The sequence below is a fragment of the Chamaea fasciata genome, unplaced genomic scaffold, assembly GCF_029207755.1.
Source record: "Chamaea fasciata isolate MVZ Bird 193981 ecotype frontalis unplaced genomic scaffold, bChaFas1.0.hap1 SCAF_10, whole genome shotgun sequence".
Classification (NCBI taxonomy): Eukaryota; Metazoa; Chordata; class Aves; order Passeriformes; family Sylviidae; genus Chamaea; species Chamaea fasciata.
Genome location: NW_027094095.1, coordinates 4648345 through 4663514, shown reverse-complemented (window position 1 = coordinate 4663514; position 15170 = coordinate 4648345). Strand labels below are relative to the sequence as shown.

The 15170-nt window shown below is 47.3% G+C and overlaps 1 protein-coding gene across 1 annotated transcript in view; it reads left to right on the top strand.

Annotated features, from left to right (window-relative positions):
• The first annotated feature begins 304 nt into the window (after positions 1-304).
• The window catches only part of XPR1 (xenotropic and polytropic retrovirus receptor 1), a 111652-nt gene continuing 96786 nt past the window's right edge, over positions 305-15170 (top strand). Inside the window, exons 1-2 of the mRNA XM_066192133.1 lie at positions 305-636; positions 7765-7816. Of these exons, the coding sequence (XP_066048230.1) occupies positions 568-636; positions 7765-7816 (121 nt within the window). The 5' untranslated portion in view covers positions 305-567. The remainder of the gene's footprint in view (positions 637-7764; positions 7817-15170) is intronic.

Sequence of the window (15170 nt, the reverse complement as noted above, 5' to 3'; positions counted from 1 at the left end):
CCCATTCCCTGGCCCGGCCATCCCGGGGGTCTCGGGTGACGCTCCCGCGCCCCAAACCTGACTCCAAACCCGCGCGAGCCGCGGCGCCCCCCGGCGGCCAGCGCGGGAACGGCGCCTCCCCGCGGGGCGGTGCCGGGGCGGTTCCGGGGCGGTTCCGGGGCGGTGCCGGGCGGGGGCCCCGCCCCGTGTCGGCCGTGCGGCGGTGCCGAGGGCGGGCGGGCCCGGGGCGGTGCCGGGCGCAGGCCCCGCCCCGCGGCGGTGGGCGGGCGGCGGTGCCGGGGACGCGCCGTGCCGGTGCCGGTTGGCTGCGGGCGGTGACGGCGGGAGGCGGTGGCGAACATGGCGGCGGCGGCGGCCGAGGAGGCGGCGGCAGCGGCGGGGCGGCGCTGAGGAGGCCCGAGGCGGGCCGAGGAGTGGCGGGGCGGGCGGGCGGGGGCCCATGTGCGGTGGCGGCGGACCCCCCCCGCCCCCCACTACCGACGCCCGTTCGCAGCCAGGCGCCGCCGAGGCGGCTCTGCGGGCGCGGAGCGAGCGCGGCCCCGGCCCGCCGGCGGCGGCGGCGGCAGGATGAAGTTCGCCGAGCACCTCGCGGCGCACATCACCCCCGAGTGGCGGAAGCAGTACATCCAGTATGAGGTACGGCCCCGGGCAGGGCTGCGGGCACCGGCCCCGGCTCTCCGCGCCTCCCGCTGCCCGCCGTGCCGCGGGGCGGTGCTGATGGAGAGGCAGCGTGTGTGTATGTGTGTGTGTCCGCCGTGGTGGGGAGGATGCGGCGCTGGGCACCGCTCGGCTGTCCGGTTCGTTAATTAATGAGTTAATTACCGCCTGTAACCTCTTGCCGGGGGACAGAGGTCGGGGCACACGCGCGGTGCGGCGCTCGGCACCGGGCACCCCCGGCCCCGCCGCAGCCCCGGCGGCGCTTCGGCACCAGCGCCGGTTCCCGGCCCCGGCGGCGGAGGAGCGGTGACTTTGAGAGGCTCCCGGCCTCCCAAGGGCGATCCCGCTGGGCTGGGCAGCTCCCGGCGCCCTCCCTGCCCTGCCGGGGGGCCACCGGTACCGCTCTCGGCTCCCCCGAACCCCCGAAACAAGGCACCAAACCCCCATCAGCTCCCCCGAGCCCCCGAAACAAGGCACCGAACCCCCATCAGCTCCCCCGAACCCCCAGAACAAGGCACCAAATCCCCATCAGCTCCCCCGAGCCCCCAAAACAAGGCACCAAACCCCCATCAGCTCCCCCAAGACACAAGGCACCAAATCCCCATCAGCTCCCCCGAGCTCCCAGAATAAGGCACCAAACCCCCACCGACTCCCGTTTTATGATCGTTTTTAAGTAAGGCTCTGCGTCTCGCTGTTTCACACTCGAGTCCGGGGCGTTCATGAGCACTGTTTGCACCAAGTTCTGCTGCATTAATCGTGAATTATCTGCAGAATACAGCTTTTTTCGGGCTTTATCGTGCCAGCCTGCTAAAGGTCACGCTGATTGCTTCGTTTCAGATTTATCACACCGGTTCTGGGCTTGGGTTGAGCTGGACGGAGCTGGAGGTGGTTGTTTGTAGTAAAACCATTTCCCATATCAGCGTCAGCAGTAAAAGTGGCAGGTGCCAGCGATGACTTTTTCACAAGTAATAATTAAATCTAGACAACGGGAAGCTGATTACAGGACAGCCGCGATCAGCAAAACTTCTTGAGTGATTGACTCAGTTAAAACCGTGCAACGTTTGTTATTGTTTGAGGGCCTGTATTTTCTCCCTAGGACTATAATGGCAATTTATTTATACTATCCCTATTAATCTGTCTGCGTTTGCAAGGAAAACCACATTCATCTTGGCTTGCTTTGTTATAATGTCGAGCTTGAAAAGTTTATATCTGCCCTTTTCACTCTTCCTTTGTTTTCCTTTACCTGACTGCAGAGGAACGGATGTTTGAATAAAAGCTGCAGTTGGATTTGGCTTTACAGCAATATTGTGATCTCTTCGAATTAGGTGGAGAACTGGATGGCCAAATAATGCCATCAGTCTTTGAGGAGGAGGAAAACCATTGTCTTGATAAAATAAAGGGCCGGCTTAGTTCTGCATCGTGTCTCTGATGGGTTTTCTTTCCCTGTGAGAGTTGTCTTCTGTTCCTGGAAACAGAAAACTTGGATATCTTCCTAAGAGCAGCTTTGGAGGTGGGTTGGAGGGGAAGGCAAGGGGGAAATAAAAGGGTGAAAGATCTGGCTGCGTGCTGAGCAAACAGCTGTGCAGAGAGGGGAAGGAGACCCACTGAACTCCGGCACCTTGATTAATGCGTGAGGAGCTCTGCTGCTCCTCGGCCACTGTTTTCATTACGGGAGGTTAATTTTCAGCTGTTTTAACTAGGGCACTATTATTATGTCATTCTCCCTTCCTCCATCCCAGTTTAAAACGTAGATTTCTGTAAAAACTTCCTTCAAGTTGTTACCCTTTCTAATCAGAAGTAGTCACCTCCTTGGATAGACAGTTTAATGTGGAGCGAAGGAAAACACAAACCTCACCCTCCCTTTCAGTAACAACTTTCAAACTCTTTGTTTGCCTTGTTGCAGCTGGCTGTATGTGAGTCAGCCTCCTGCTCATGCATATTACAGTGATGGAATAGCCTGGCATTTATTATTCAGTAACTGGTGGTCGTGTGGGTGCGGTGCGTAAAAGCCCAGCACTACCTCAGTTTACGTATTGATGATACCTTAAGCAAAAAGCACCCAAGCCCTCCTTTGTCCGGAAAAATTCCCAGGTGTTGATTAGCAAACGTGAGGTTAAACTTTGCCTGTGTTACTTGTGTGCAGTGCTGCTTACCGGAGGTGTCACAGTAACGTTTTAAGGCATTGTTTGTATATTTAATAGAGTTATAATGTTTCTTCACCTCACCGTTGATGTCTTTTCCTCCTTAATTAAAGCAGGTACCACCCTTTCAGTGTGATAGATCTTGGTGGGTAGGTTTTTAACTCTGAAAATATTCTTCCTGTTTCCAGGGTGTCACGTTCAAGATCACAGAATTCTGGAATGGTTTGGGTTGGAAGGGACCTTAAAGATCATCTTGTGCCACCCCCTGCCATGGGCAGGGACACCTTCCACTATCCCAGGTTGCTCCCAGCCCTGTCCAACCCTGCCTGGGACACTCCCAGGAATGCGGCAGCCACAGATTCTCTGGGCACCCTGTGCCAGAGCCTCCCCACCCTCAGGGAAGATTTTTTTACCTTATATCTGATCTAACCCTGCTGTCTTTCAGTTTGAAGCCATTCCCCATGAAAGGACTAAAAGATGATGCAGAAATTGCTTTCCCTGAGTCGTTCTGTATCGTAAAGCTTACATGCCCTCATCTGAATTTTCTGCTTTGGTATTCGTAGTTATTTCCATTGGAGAGCAAGTGATTCACGGAGTGTGGCAGCACCCAGGTAGCCTGGGAGGTCCTTGGATGGGATTTGGAGTGAGTGTGCCTGGGGGAGCTTTGCCAGTCAGACCAGGTATAATTTGTTGGTGATAACGTCAGAAAGAGAAATGGGATTGGTGTGTTTTCAACATCTAAAAACGTAGTTTCACTTTGAGGAGGTATTTAACAATTGACAGTCCTCAAAGTTTCTTACCATTAACGTGCTCTTTCCCTCCAAAAATAATCAGTTTGAGTATTCTAAGTGTGCTTGCAGAGGAAGTATGGAAGTTGCCCGGGCTTAGGGTTCGTAGTCAGGGTGAGAATTTTAGGGAGAGAAAAATCCATTAATTTTCTTTAAATAGGCAAAAGTAAGATATATTTTGATAGGTGTGACTTAGATTTTTACTTTCTTTCAGCAGAAGCTCTGCAGTGACCATTACTGCCCATCTGCTTTTTGAGAAGGAGCACTTGGCTTACAGAAAAGAGGGAAAATGGCAATGAATGCTTTTCTGTTTCCTTCAGCTTTTCCCAAAGACATTTACCATGACTGAGCCAACAATAACGTGGAGCCTTACACAAACCTTGATGACTTGGTTTGGCTTTCCATTCCAAATTTCCCTTCTAAAGATTGCATGAAATGATGTGGATGTGTCTCACCCTGGCAGCAGCAGTGAAAAGCACCTTGTTTTAGGGGATCTGGCAGTGTATTTTCTTCAGTAAAGTGAGTCACATTTTCCTAGCCTGTTAAACTTTAGCTGTGATCTGCACTGCTTCAGTGCACGTTTTGCCTTAAAAGTTTTGGGCCATTCATTTACCCTTCAGTTCCTTTGGAAAAGCAGGAAAACAGGAAAAACATGAAAGTAAACACAATGCCAACTTTTTGTGTCAGACAACTGAATTCTCATTTCCGCACAGTACTGAACAAATTCAGGTGACTCTTGCATGAATTTCAGTTGATGCTTTTTTTTTTCGGCTGAGACTATGCTCTGCTGCATATAATGCTCATTTTTGATGCAGTGAAATATTGGGGTTGTTAGTCCTCTGTTTACCCACAAACTCTCCTGGGTTCCTTTGCTCTTGTGTCCCTCTGGATTGCCTTCAGGAGGAGAGCATTGCTCTGCCTGCTCAGACTTCTAAGTGCAATGTGTGTCTGCACGTCCAACTGATGGAACTGTACAACTCACTTGTACAGTTGCCAGATGGCTGTTTGGTTGCAGTTAATCTGGCCTGAATTTATTTGTCTGCAGAAGCCTGATGGTATTTTTATAGAAAAGGTACACAATACCTTTGAAATCACAGCAGCTGGGGAGGGAGGAGGAGCAGAACACTTATTACAGGTGCAGAGTTCACGGGAGAGATGGGTAAAGGTGTGAGCAGGTGACCTCCCTTCCCTTTGAGGGAGAACCTAGGTTTTAAGTCCTTTTGCTGTTGCAGAAGGGAAACAGGTTGCTGAGTTTTAGGCATCATTTCTCCCAGACACCACCTGCAGCAGGAAGTAGGTTGGGGGGAGAGGAAACTGATAGCTGAGGTTGCCTGCTTGCCTTCAGAGTCTCTCTTGCAGAAACAGGCTTTCAGGTTTTGGGAGGTGGCCAATTCTGCTCGTCAAACCCAGCTTCATGATAGGCAGTTCACACCCAGGCTTGCCACCTCCTGACACAAATCTGTTGTGCTATTTCACTATTTGTCCTTCGGGCTGTTAGCGGATGAGCTTAGAGGCGCTTAAGTGGTTTGAAAGACTCCTTTAAACCAGTGAGGGTTTTTTGAGTGTTTTAGGGTTTTTGTTCTTGATTTTGTTCACTATTAAGGTCTGGTGGTTGCATTTTCAAGTGTTTTCTTTTTTGCCTTTTTTTTTTTTTTTTTGTTCTCTCATGTTTTTAAGTTTGCTGATGGTGCAAGGTTTAGCCCTGGCACAGTCTAAAGCAAGAAAATAACCCGTTTTGTTTAGTTTGAGGGCAAAAAGAGTAATTCTTAAGTGTTTCACATTGACAGTGATGGATAACTTTTGTAAACGATCAGTTCTAAAATTCTGTAATCTAGAGGACTAAGTAGTTTAGGTGTAAAGGAGCACCGAGTCTTTCACTTTCAGGTTATTGGTTTACTTATATAGGTCAGGAAAGCAGTAACAAAATCTGCTGCCCTGCAGCTGCCAGATTGTACTATGTCAGTCTGCATGGAGAGAGGTCTGTGGGATGGCTGACACCTTCAGCTTTCAAGATTGTTTAGTGCAGGACTGTCAATGTTGTCCTTTTCAATTTGTTTTTTAAAAAATGACTGATAAAGCCAGAGATAGAAATTACACTGGATTTACCTCTGGGTGGGTTAAGTGATGAGTTTTTACTACAGTGACTTTCAATGTGCTGTCTCTTCCGCTTTGTTTATCCTGTATCAGGTGGTTGTGGTTCATGGAAAAAGTTACAGGTGGGTGAGGATGACGACTGGGATGGAAAAGGAGGAAGACTTTTTGACTGCTTGGTGTGCAGAGGCAGATGGTGTGCTGCTGACCAGTGAGTCATGGGGGAAAGGGGCTGAAGTGGCCAGTGTTCCTGAGGAATTTCAGAAAAGCACCAAGTGTAGAGGAGAGCTGGGTTGCTGGAACGAGGATCATCCAGCAGTGGTTCAGTTGGGAAAACAATTATGCAAGTGACCTTTGTTGGGACCTCTGTGGACTCAGGAGCCAGACCTTTGAGAGATGCCAGAGCTGCCGGTGTAAGCAGCCACCTTGGATATCTTGTGATAAACAGACTTGTCCTTTAGACCTTGTGTTTACCCAACAGGATCATAACCACCGTGTTACAACAGCGCTTTCAGCTGCTGAGCTGGAGGTTTTTACCTCCAGGGTGTTGGGGGATTTGTGATTTAGGCTGGGAGGTTTTGTCCTGGGGCGCTATGACACATGCCTCTGCTTCTGCCATCTTTCAGGTTTATAGAGGTATGGGATATGTTGAGAATCGGGCAGGACAGATAGGAACTGAGAAGACCTGAATGACTTTTTAGTGTTAGATTTTTGTAAGTGAGGGAATTAGATCAGTTTTTTTGTGGTGGTGGAGGAGGGTACTCAGTATTTTGTGGTGGTGGAAATTCAGTATGGGCATTAAGATGTGAGGTGTGTATAAGCAAATCACTTTGCCGTAGGAATGGGTCCTTCCCTGTGGCTTCTAGTTCCAAAACTATGGTTCAGGTCATTCATTAAATCCTAGAATATTTTGAGTCGGAAGGGACATTTAAGATCATCTTGTTCCAACTCCCTGCCATGGGCAGAGACGCTTTCCACTAAACCAGGTTGCTCCAAGTTCTGTCCAGCCTGGCCTTGAACACTTCCAGGGATGGGGCAACCACAGCTTCTCTGGACAGCCTGTGCCAGGGCCTTACCACTCTCACAGTCAAGATTTTTTTTCCCTAATATTTTATTCAAACCTGCCTTCCGTCAGTTTGAATCCATTCCTTCTTGTCCTGTCCTTCCCGGCCGTTGTCCCAAGTCCTTCCCCAGCTCTCTTGGAGCCCCTTTAGGCACAGGGAGGGGCTCTAAGGTTTTCCTGGAGCCTTGTCTTTTCCAGGTGAACAGCCCTAGCTGTCTCAGCCTGTCTCCATAGCAGAGGTGCTCCAACCCTCTGATCATCATTGTGACCCTGCCCTGAACTTGCCTCATTCCTTCAGTCATTGATCCGAATTCAGGTTATGTGGATGTGAGTGAGCAACTCTTCAATCTGTGCCTGGAGTAATACCAGCACCTCAACAACTGCCTGGAAAGAGGCCTTCCTGAAAGGAGCTGTAAGGCAGATCATGGTGCCTACAGGATCTGAAACCTGATTAATTAATTAATTCTGGCCGGTGTTAGTGTTGCCCTTCAGTTCCCATCTCTAGAGAAGGCTGTCACCCTTGGTTCCCCAATCTCCTGCATCGTGTTGTCTTCAGCTTTTAGCATGTATGTTTATTTTTGTGCTCCTGTATAACAGTGATGGGAAGTCCCTGAGGCTGCTTTTCCTCCATTTGCCTTGACAAACTCCTCTGTGTCACGCAACACTTCAGGTTTTGTTGTTATTTCTTCATTTTTTTTTTAATGTAAAGCCTTTAGCACCCTACCAACTGGGAAACGTTTTTCCGAAGGAAGATGTTGAAATGTACAGTTGGAATAAATTTTATAGATTAGTAAGATAACAGGCTTTAGACAAAGCAGTCAGTAAACATGAACCTGTTCCACTTGTGAACAGAAATATGTGTGATAGCCGTGACATCACGTACCATAGATTTCTGTGCCAGTCTGCAGGATAAAAGGGCTTTAATTGCTTTTGTTTTCAAACAGGCGTATCAAAACAGTGTAATTTTTTTTTTTTCCTCTTTTAATACTAACTCTGTTCCTTGTTCTCTGCCTCTCCCTTGCAGGCTTTGAAAGAGATGCTATATGCAGCTGTGGACCAGGCCCCTTCTATAGAAGGTAAGCAAATTGTAAGCCACAGTTGTGTTTTTCTTGGCACTGGGTGCTGGACACGTAGTCCTGCTACTTTTCTATCCTCAGTCCTCCTAAATTGGTAAACTTAATATCCTGATGGGCAAATGCCTGGCCTTTCACAGCCTGCATGCTATTTTTGATTGTTAGAACTCTCTGTCCTCTTTGATTGGGACAATAAATGTCTTTGTATAGTTTGAGACAGCAACAGCTGGATTCCTCTGGCTTATAAGGTCATTCAGTGGAGGAAGTATTTTCTTCATTGCTTGAGAATAGAGCTTTGTTTTCCTGTGAGAGCCAGCCACTCTGGGAGATAGCTGTGCTGGAGAGACACTGGTTCCTGGTTTGTTACTGGTGATTTGAGCTGGAAGAGTCTCATCCTTTTGTTCTGTGTCCTCCCTGAGCGCTGTGCTGCCTCTCCCATGTGGACATGAGTATATCTTCTTGTTTGCATGCGTTTATTGCCTCTGACTGCTCTAAATTATTCTAGTAAGGTGTTTGGTATTAAGCTGACTGCATTTTAAATAGTTTGTTTAATTAAGTGATGATCTGTGCAAAATTTCTTAATGGAGCGTTTTACTTTCTGTATCTTTCTTCCTTTTGTTGTCATTAAAGTACTGAGGAGCGTTTGCCTCTGCGTTGCTTCACTCCTTACTTTTTTGCCCTTCATGTGAATGTCCAGCTGCTTTATAACCTCCTTAGCTGTATTATTTTCACTTTGTTTGCAGAGTTAATTTTACTGATTTCTGAACATGGCTCCAGGCTTCTTGTATATTTATAGAGCAGGTGAACAAGTGCTGGTGTAGTCGTCCAATATCAGTAATGCTGGTCACTGTTCATGTTAGCTCATTAATTACTTCCCTTCTGTTGATTAGAACTGGGAAATGAGGTGTGACGTAGTTAATATAATGTGATTTAAAAAAAAAAAAATTAACTCAACTCCACCTGCTTTTCGCTTAGAATTTTACAACCAGAGCTGCAAGAATTAATAGTTTAAGAGAGTGTGTGTGGGATGGGGCAGTCTGTCCTTAAACTCTTCAGAAGTGCATTCCTAGCTGAAAAATTTGTGGAAGCAATGCTCAGGCAGGTGTAATTTTTAGATTTAACCTGACACTTGGTAGGTCACTCAACTCATCCTGCTAATTTTGTTAAAAGAATCACCCTTTTCTCTAAAGTACAGGTCCTAGAACTAGGTTTCTAAAGGTTATGGTCCTAGAATCCGGAATCTGTGGGTTATCTTTGGTAAACTGAACATACGCTGGCAAAGAGGAAAGTCTTGCTTTATTATTTTACAGTAGCAAAATTGCATAAAACCCACCCACAAACCTTTTTCCCCAACAGCATAAGAGTAAGAGAAACTGAAGTTTTATGTGTAGGCCAAGCTGACTATAGTAACTTTTAAAGACAGCTTACTAATGTTATTGAAAACCCAGCAATATTTTTATGGGAGATTGGAGCAATTGCAAGACTTTTTTTTTTTTTCTTTTTTCCTCTCTTCTGTCCATTGGTTTATTATTGACAGTGTGAGCGAATGGTGTGTGTGCTAATGAAACTTTGATGTTGGAATGTGATTTCCTGGGCTTTGCTAGGGTTATGTAGGATTTCAAGGTGGGCTTGGTGTTGCTTGTTGTAAAGTGTTATAATTCAGCATTTTGATTTCTTTATTTTCAGTGCTTGCGTTACACTGGTGTTCTGTAATGTGCTTTGATGTTTGTGTGTAAACACATTCGGCAAAGCAAGAGGAGGTGAAGAGTAAAATGATATTATATTTATGCTCTTTTAAACACTGTTAGAATTTTACCTTGTGCTTCTGCCTCCTTTGATGCTTTAAAAAACCCCAACAAAAGGAAAGCAATGACTTAAGACGTTTTCCACCGGTAGAACAATGTTCTGTTCGTTTTTGGAGGGGTTGAGTCTTTTCCTCTGTACTGTAGAAAATATAATCCCAACTGTTTTGAACCACTCCTATTTAAGTCTGTCTGCCTGACCTGCCCTTGAGTGGAGAGCAGTTACACTAATTCCTTCACCTTTTGTGCTGGAAATGAATCTCAAGCCTTTTTTCCAGACCTGTTGCTTGCATCCTTCTCCATTTAAGCCCTTCTGCCTTTGTTCATAGAAACTTTAGGCCAGGTTTAGTCGGTGACTGCACACAAACCATGCCCAGAACACTGCTCTAGTCCCTGTCAGAGGAGGTATGGAGCAAGTTCCTTGCATTTTGGGAGGGAATGCAGTAGCTGTTGTCAGGGGCTGGCTATTGGCCTGCATATTTCCAGTTTAATATGGATTTTGCAATGGATACTTCTGCGTTATTTTGAGCTTAGCACAGAGACTACAGGGCTGTGCTACTGAAACCCAGTCTCCCAGTATGAGCCTAATGTAATCTCATTTTAGGCTGGTCTAACTAAAATCCATTTGCTAATTGATCTTGTTGATCACAGACACGCTGCAGAGCTCCAGGGTTGGCTTTGATTTACCTTGCATGAATTGTAAGCTAATCTTTGGGTAATATATTGGATTGTGAAGACAAGGGAGTTTTGTACAGCAAAGCTGAGGCTGTTCCTGGTTCTTATTCTGCTCGGCTGGATGTGTGATCTGGCATTTGTGAATGAATTTCTTAGATTTCTGCTGCAGGCTGCTTACTATGTCAGTCAGTAAAATTTGTGTAGAGGCAGAAATTCTTCCTATTGCTTAGTAGAATGCTGAAAGCACTTTGGAAGTTCTTTAGAGCAATGAAAAACAGTGCTATCCAATCAAAGCATGTTGTAAATAATAGGCAAGGCAGGAAATAGGTGAGCCATCCATCATGAACAGCTTTCTTTGGGTTTGTATTTAGGCATTTTCTGTTTGTGGATGGGTAAACCTAACTTCAGAATGACTCTTGAGTTCTGCAAGGGGTAGTTGCTTGTGCTACTTGTGGACAAAGTGCTACTGGGAAGAGGATCTTAGCTCTAAACTGTGCAGTTTATTCTGCGTGAATGTGAATATATGGTGACACTTCTCACTGTGCTACGTTGAATCACACCTATGTCTATCTGCTTTTTCCTATTTTTGGGTAATAAACGGACTGTGATTTTAACAAATAACCTTTGTAGAGGTGGATAAGCAAAACCTATCAAGGCTGTATGGCATGGGGAGGTTGTTTACAGCTGTCCCCTCACACAACTGTGAGGTGCTGTGGCTCCCTGTGTTTCATGAGACTTATTCCAGACCGTAGCATGTCTTTTCTGGCAGTTCCTAGCTGTACACATAGATTTCTTTAATCTGTTCAAAGAGACATTTTTTTTTTCATCCATCTGTCTCCTTTGTAATGACAGTTTTTATATGCCAGTGTTATCCTCCAGATGCTCCTCGTCTTTATACAAGGCAATCCCCAGATGAAACCTGCACCATCCTTCCACCTGAGCAACATCTGTACTAAATTAGTGTTCAGTCTGTTAATTCAATCCCGTGCACATCACTGGAAAAGGTATCAAATGTTGCTGGATTCCCAGCTGTATGGTGAGACTTGCTTGGCTTTCTGGAGAGTTTTTTGGAGCGTGTTTGCTTCGTTAGCTGTTTGTTGTGTTCTGCTTGCTCTTACCCGAGCAAGGGGGATGAGTGGATGCTGCTCCCAGGATATCATTCACAGCTCCTGAGTCCCTGTGGCACGGCAGGAAGGCCTGAAAGCCACACCAGGCACCCTTTTTTGACCTTAAGATACCTTTAGCAAGAATCTGCAATGATTTAGAGGCAGAACCCGAGCGTAGCTCTGTTTTCCTCTGAGGCAGAATGTGCAGTACTGCAAAAGCATGAAATTCTGACCTCACTGGGAGCATGCCTTTTTTTAAATTTTTTTTTTCCCTCCCAGTGCTTCCTGTTCCATTTGTCACCTAAGTAAAACAGGTTACTGGACCACTCTTGCTCGGAGTGCTCCTGATTATTCCACTTGGTGAGCAGATGCGTTGGCATCTCCCCAAGCTCCTCATGATGCCTCTCTCCTCGGCTGCAGCGGACACGAAAAGTGAGGCTGTAAATTATTCATCCTCATTATCTGCTCGAATGGACAGGGGCCACTCTAAATATTACTTCCTAGAATATTTGCCTTTCAGATATTTAAATTTATCCTCCCTTTAATCCTTGTGTAAACAAATATCGTTGTTGTAATATCAGATGGTACAAGAGCGTCCTGTTGTATCCTCTTATTGTGGAAATTACTTAATCCCAATCCCGAATTCCAGAGGCACCTTTCAAACAAGGATCACACTGGTTCTGTGGGGATGGAGTGGTGTATTGGGGTAGGGCTGGGAAGTATAGGTGCTTCAGGGTAGAATTCAAACCCAGAACTAAGAGGTGGTGTTAAAGCAATGTGAATTGGAATGGGAAAATCTTTAGTGGTGACAGATATCCTCTGCTGGTGCCTGTAATCTTTGTATTCACCTGTTTGCTCGTGGTGGATTAGGAAAGCAAGAGGTGCAAGTTCAGGACATTCTGAGAGTGCCAGCACTGGCAGTGTGTCCCATGTTATTCCACCCTTGTTTCTGCTTTCATTTGTAAAGCCCTTGCCCTGTTAACTGACAGCAACAGGTCTTTAGTTTGGATTTATTTGTGTTACTGAATAAACAAAATAGTATTCTTCAGGGGGATAAATCGTCTTTGTGAATAAGTAGGGTGTGGGACATCACATTCTTTTTCTTTCCAGAGGAAGTTATGAGCCTGACAGTTTTTGTTATGTGCAGACATGCTTTGTAGGGTTGATCAAAGGCTTATGATTTGTCTGTATATATGCAGATATCTTCTTTTTATTTCAAAATAAACATTTATTTCCAATTGCACAAGCTTACTTGGTAGCGGCTTGAGGTTTTGTTTACATGGGAATGCTTAAGGCTTAAAAGAGTCTTCAACAGAAGTGCTGCACATCAGAAGCAGCCACAAAGAGATTAATGCTTTGTCTTTATTTCAGCGTGTTGTCACACACCCATGAGGACAGGGCGGTTGGTGGCCTACACCCCAGAGGCAGGGCCTTGGTTCTGTCTAGGCCATAATACAGTCTGGAGGCTTCTGTATTTATAATTAGTATGTAAACTAACAAAAAAAAACATATAATCCCGTGACAATCCTCTTCTCAGTTGGAGACCTGATGGCAGGTATTGGATTAGCTGTAGAAAAATAGGTTATTGGGCTTGTGGAAAACGTTAGCTCCCAGAGCGCGCAAACGGTGGACAGGAGGAGAAGTTGGCAGCATACCAGCATTTAGAGGAGGAGGTGATGTCTGGTTCCTCTTCCCCCGGAGCAATAAAATTTGAAAGGTAAACAGTGCATATGGTTGGAGTAGGGTCCAGAGAGAACAGCTGGATGCTCGCTAAAATATTTGGAGCACAGATGCCTGTGTGAAAACGTGGAGTCGTGTGTGTTCGTGCAGAAGTCATTCTGCTGTTGGAAGCGGTTCCGTGCTCGCAGAGACTGCTTTGTACCAAGCCCTGCCACTCTCTGTGCCTTCAGAGCAGCGCGCGCCCGCCCACGCTGCTCGTACGGTGACTTCCTCTGAGGTGAGGAGCACCAGGAGGCTGAGCAGGGCTTCACCAGTAACGAGTGTAACGTGGATGTGGAGTAAAGGTCGGGTTATGCACAGAGCTGGAGCAGCAGAATGGAGTCAGAGTGGTTTGGGTTGGAAGGGACCTGTAAAGGTCATCTAGTCCAGTCTTCCTACCACGGCCAGGGGCACATTCCACTATCCCAGGTGGCTCCAAGCCATATCCAACCTGGCCTTGGACACTTCCAGGGATGGGCCAGCCACAGCTTCTCTGGACGCCCTGTGCCAGGGCCTCACTGCCCTCACTGGAAAAACAACCTTCCTTATGTGTAACCTAAACTGACCCTCTTTCCGATTAAAACCATTACCGCCTGTCCTGAGACAGCAGGCTCTGCTAGAAAGTCTGTCCCCAGGCTAATGACTAGTGATTGAGTGAAAGAAAGTGACTTGTTGGTTGTGGAGGCAACCAGCCAAAACAAGGTTTGATGTCACTTCTGTCCCACAGACCACAGGTTCTCAAGCTGTGTTCGGAGAGTACTTGCAGGGCCTGCTGGTGTGCTCGGGGTCCTGTCCTGCCTGCAGACGCTGTGAACTCTTTCACTTCTTATAAACCACTTGTTTCAGAAAGTCTCCTGGAGCCAGTGGGGGCCTCCCTGGGGCTCTTGGGGTGCTGCGGGACCGTGCAGGGTAACCAAGAAGGTCGTGGGGGATAGGTGGTTTAGCAGGTTGATCACCATTTCTTTATGAAGGAAGCTTGTGGTTGCAGTCAGTGGAAATGCTGGACTTGCTCACCCTTTCCGTTTGCCCCATGGCCAGCTTGTGGCTGATTCTTTGCTTCGTCTGTGTGGACAGGCCTGGAAACTTGTGTTGCTGCTGAGCAAGCCTTCTGCCTTTTCCTCTGCTTTGTGGTGTGTTCTGTGCAACTTCAGCAGCAGCTCAGATTGCTCTGACACATTCACGTTGTGCGAGGAACTCGAGTCCTGAGTGAACCAAAGAACAGGCTCCAGGCTTAGGAACAGGCAGTTCATTGAATCATAGAGGATTCTGAGTTGGAAGGGATCCACAGGGATCATGGAGTCCCTGCACAGGACCATCCCCAAGAGTTACACCACGTGTCTGAGAGCACTGTCCGAATGCTGCTTGAGCTCTGTCCGGCACAGTGCTGTGACCACTGCCCTGGGGAGCCTGTTCCAGTGCCCAGCCACCCTCTGGGTGAGGAACCTTTTCCTAAAATCCAACCTAAACCTCCCCTGACACAGCTTCAGGACATCCCCCCCCTGCCCCGTCTCTGGGCACCAGAGGGCAGAGATCAGTGCCTGCCCCTCTCCTTCCCCTCATGAGGAACCTGTGGACTGGGCTGAGTCTCCTTTTCTCCAGGCTGAACAAACCCTCAGCCTCTCCTCCTGTGGTTTCCCCTCTAGACCCTTCACCATTTTGCTCTGGAATTTTATCCTGCACCCCTTTTTTTTCTTTCCTTCAGCATCTTTCGGTGTTGAGTGCTAAGAGGTGTCAAACCCAGGACCATCCTAGAGCTGGGTGTGGTGCAGGAGCTAATGGTGGAAGCCGGGCCTGGATTTTTGTCTCCCGACTCTGTGAAGAGAGCTCGCCAGCACTTAATGTGAGGCTCAGAACTGCGGCCCTGGGCAGCACAGAATGTGAAGAACGTGAAAGCTGAAACTTAAGGCATCAGGACCTAGTGACAGGTTTCTCTGGCAGGTCTGCAAACCTTCTGCTACAGAACGGGCGTAGATATTCCTGAATGATGCGTGTAGGGTGACAGCAACATCGGAAATGCTCAGCTGTGCCTTTTTCTTTGGTTTTCTTTTTCCTTCC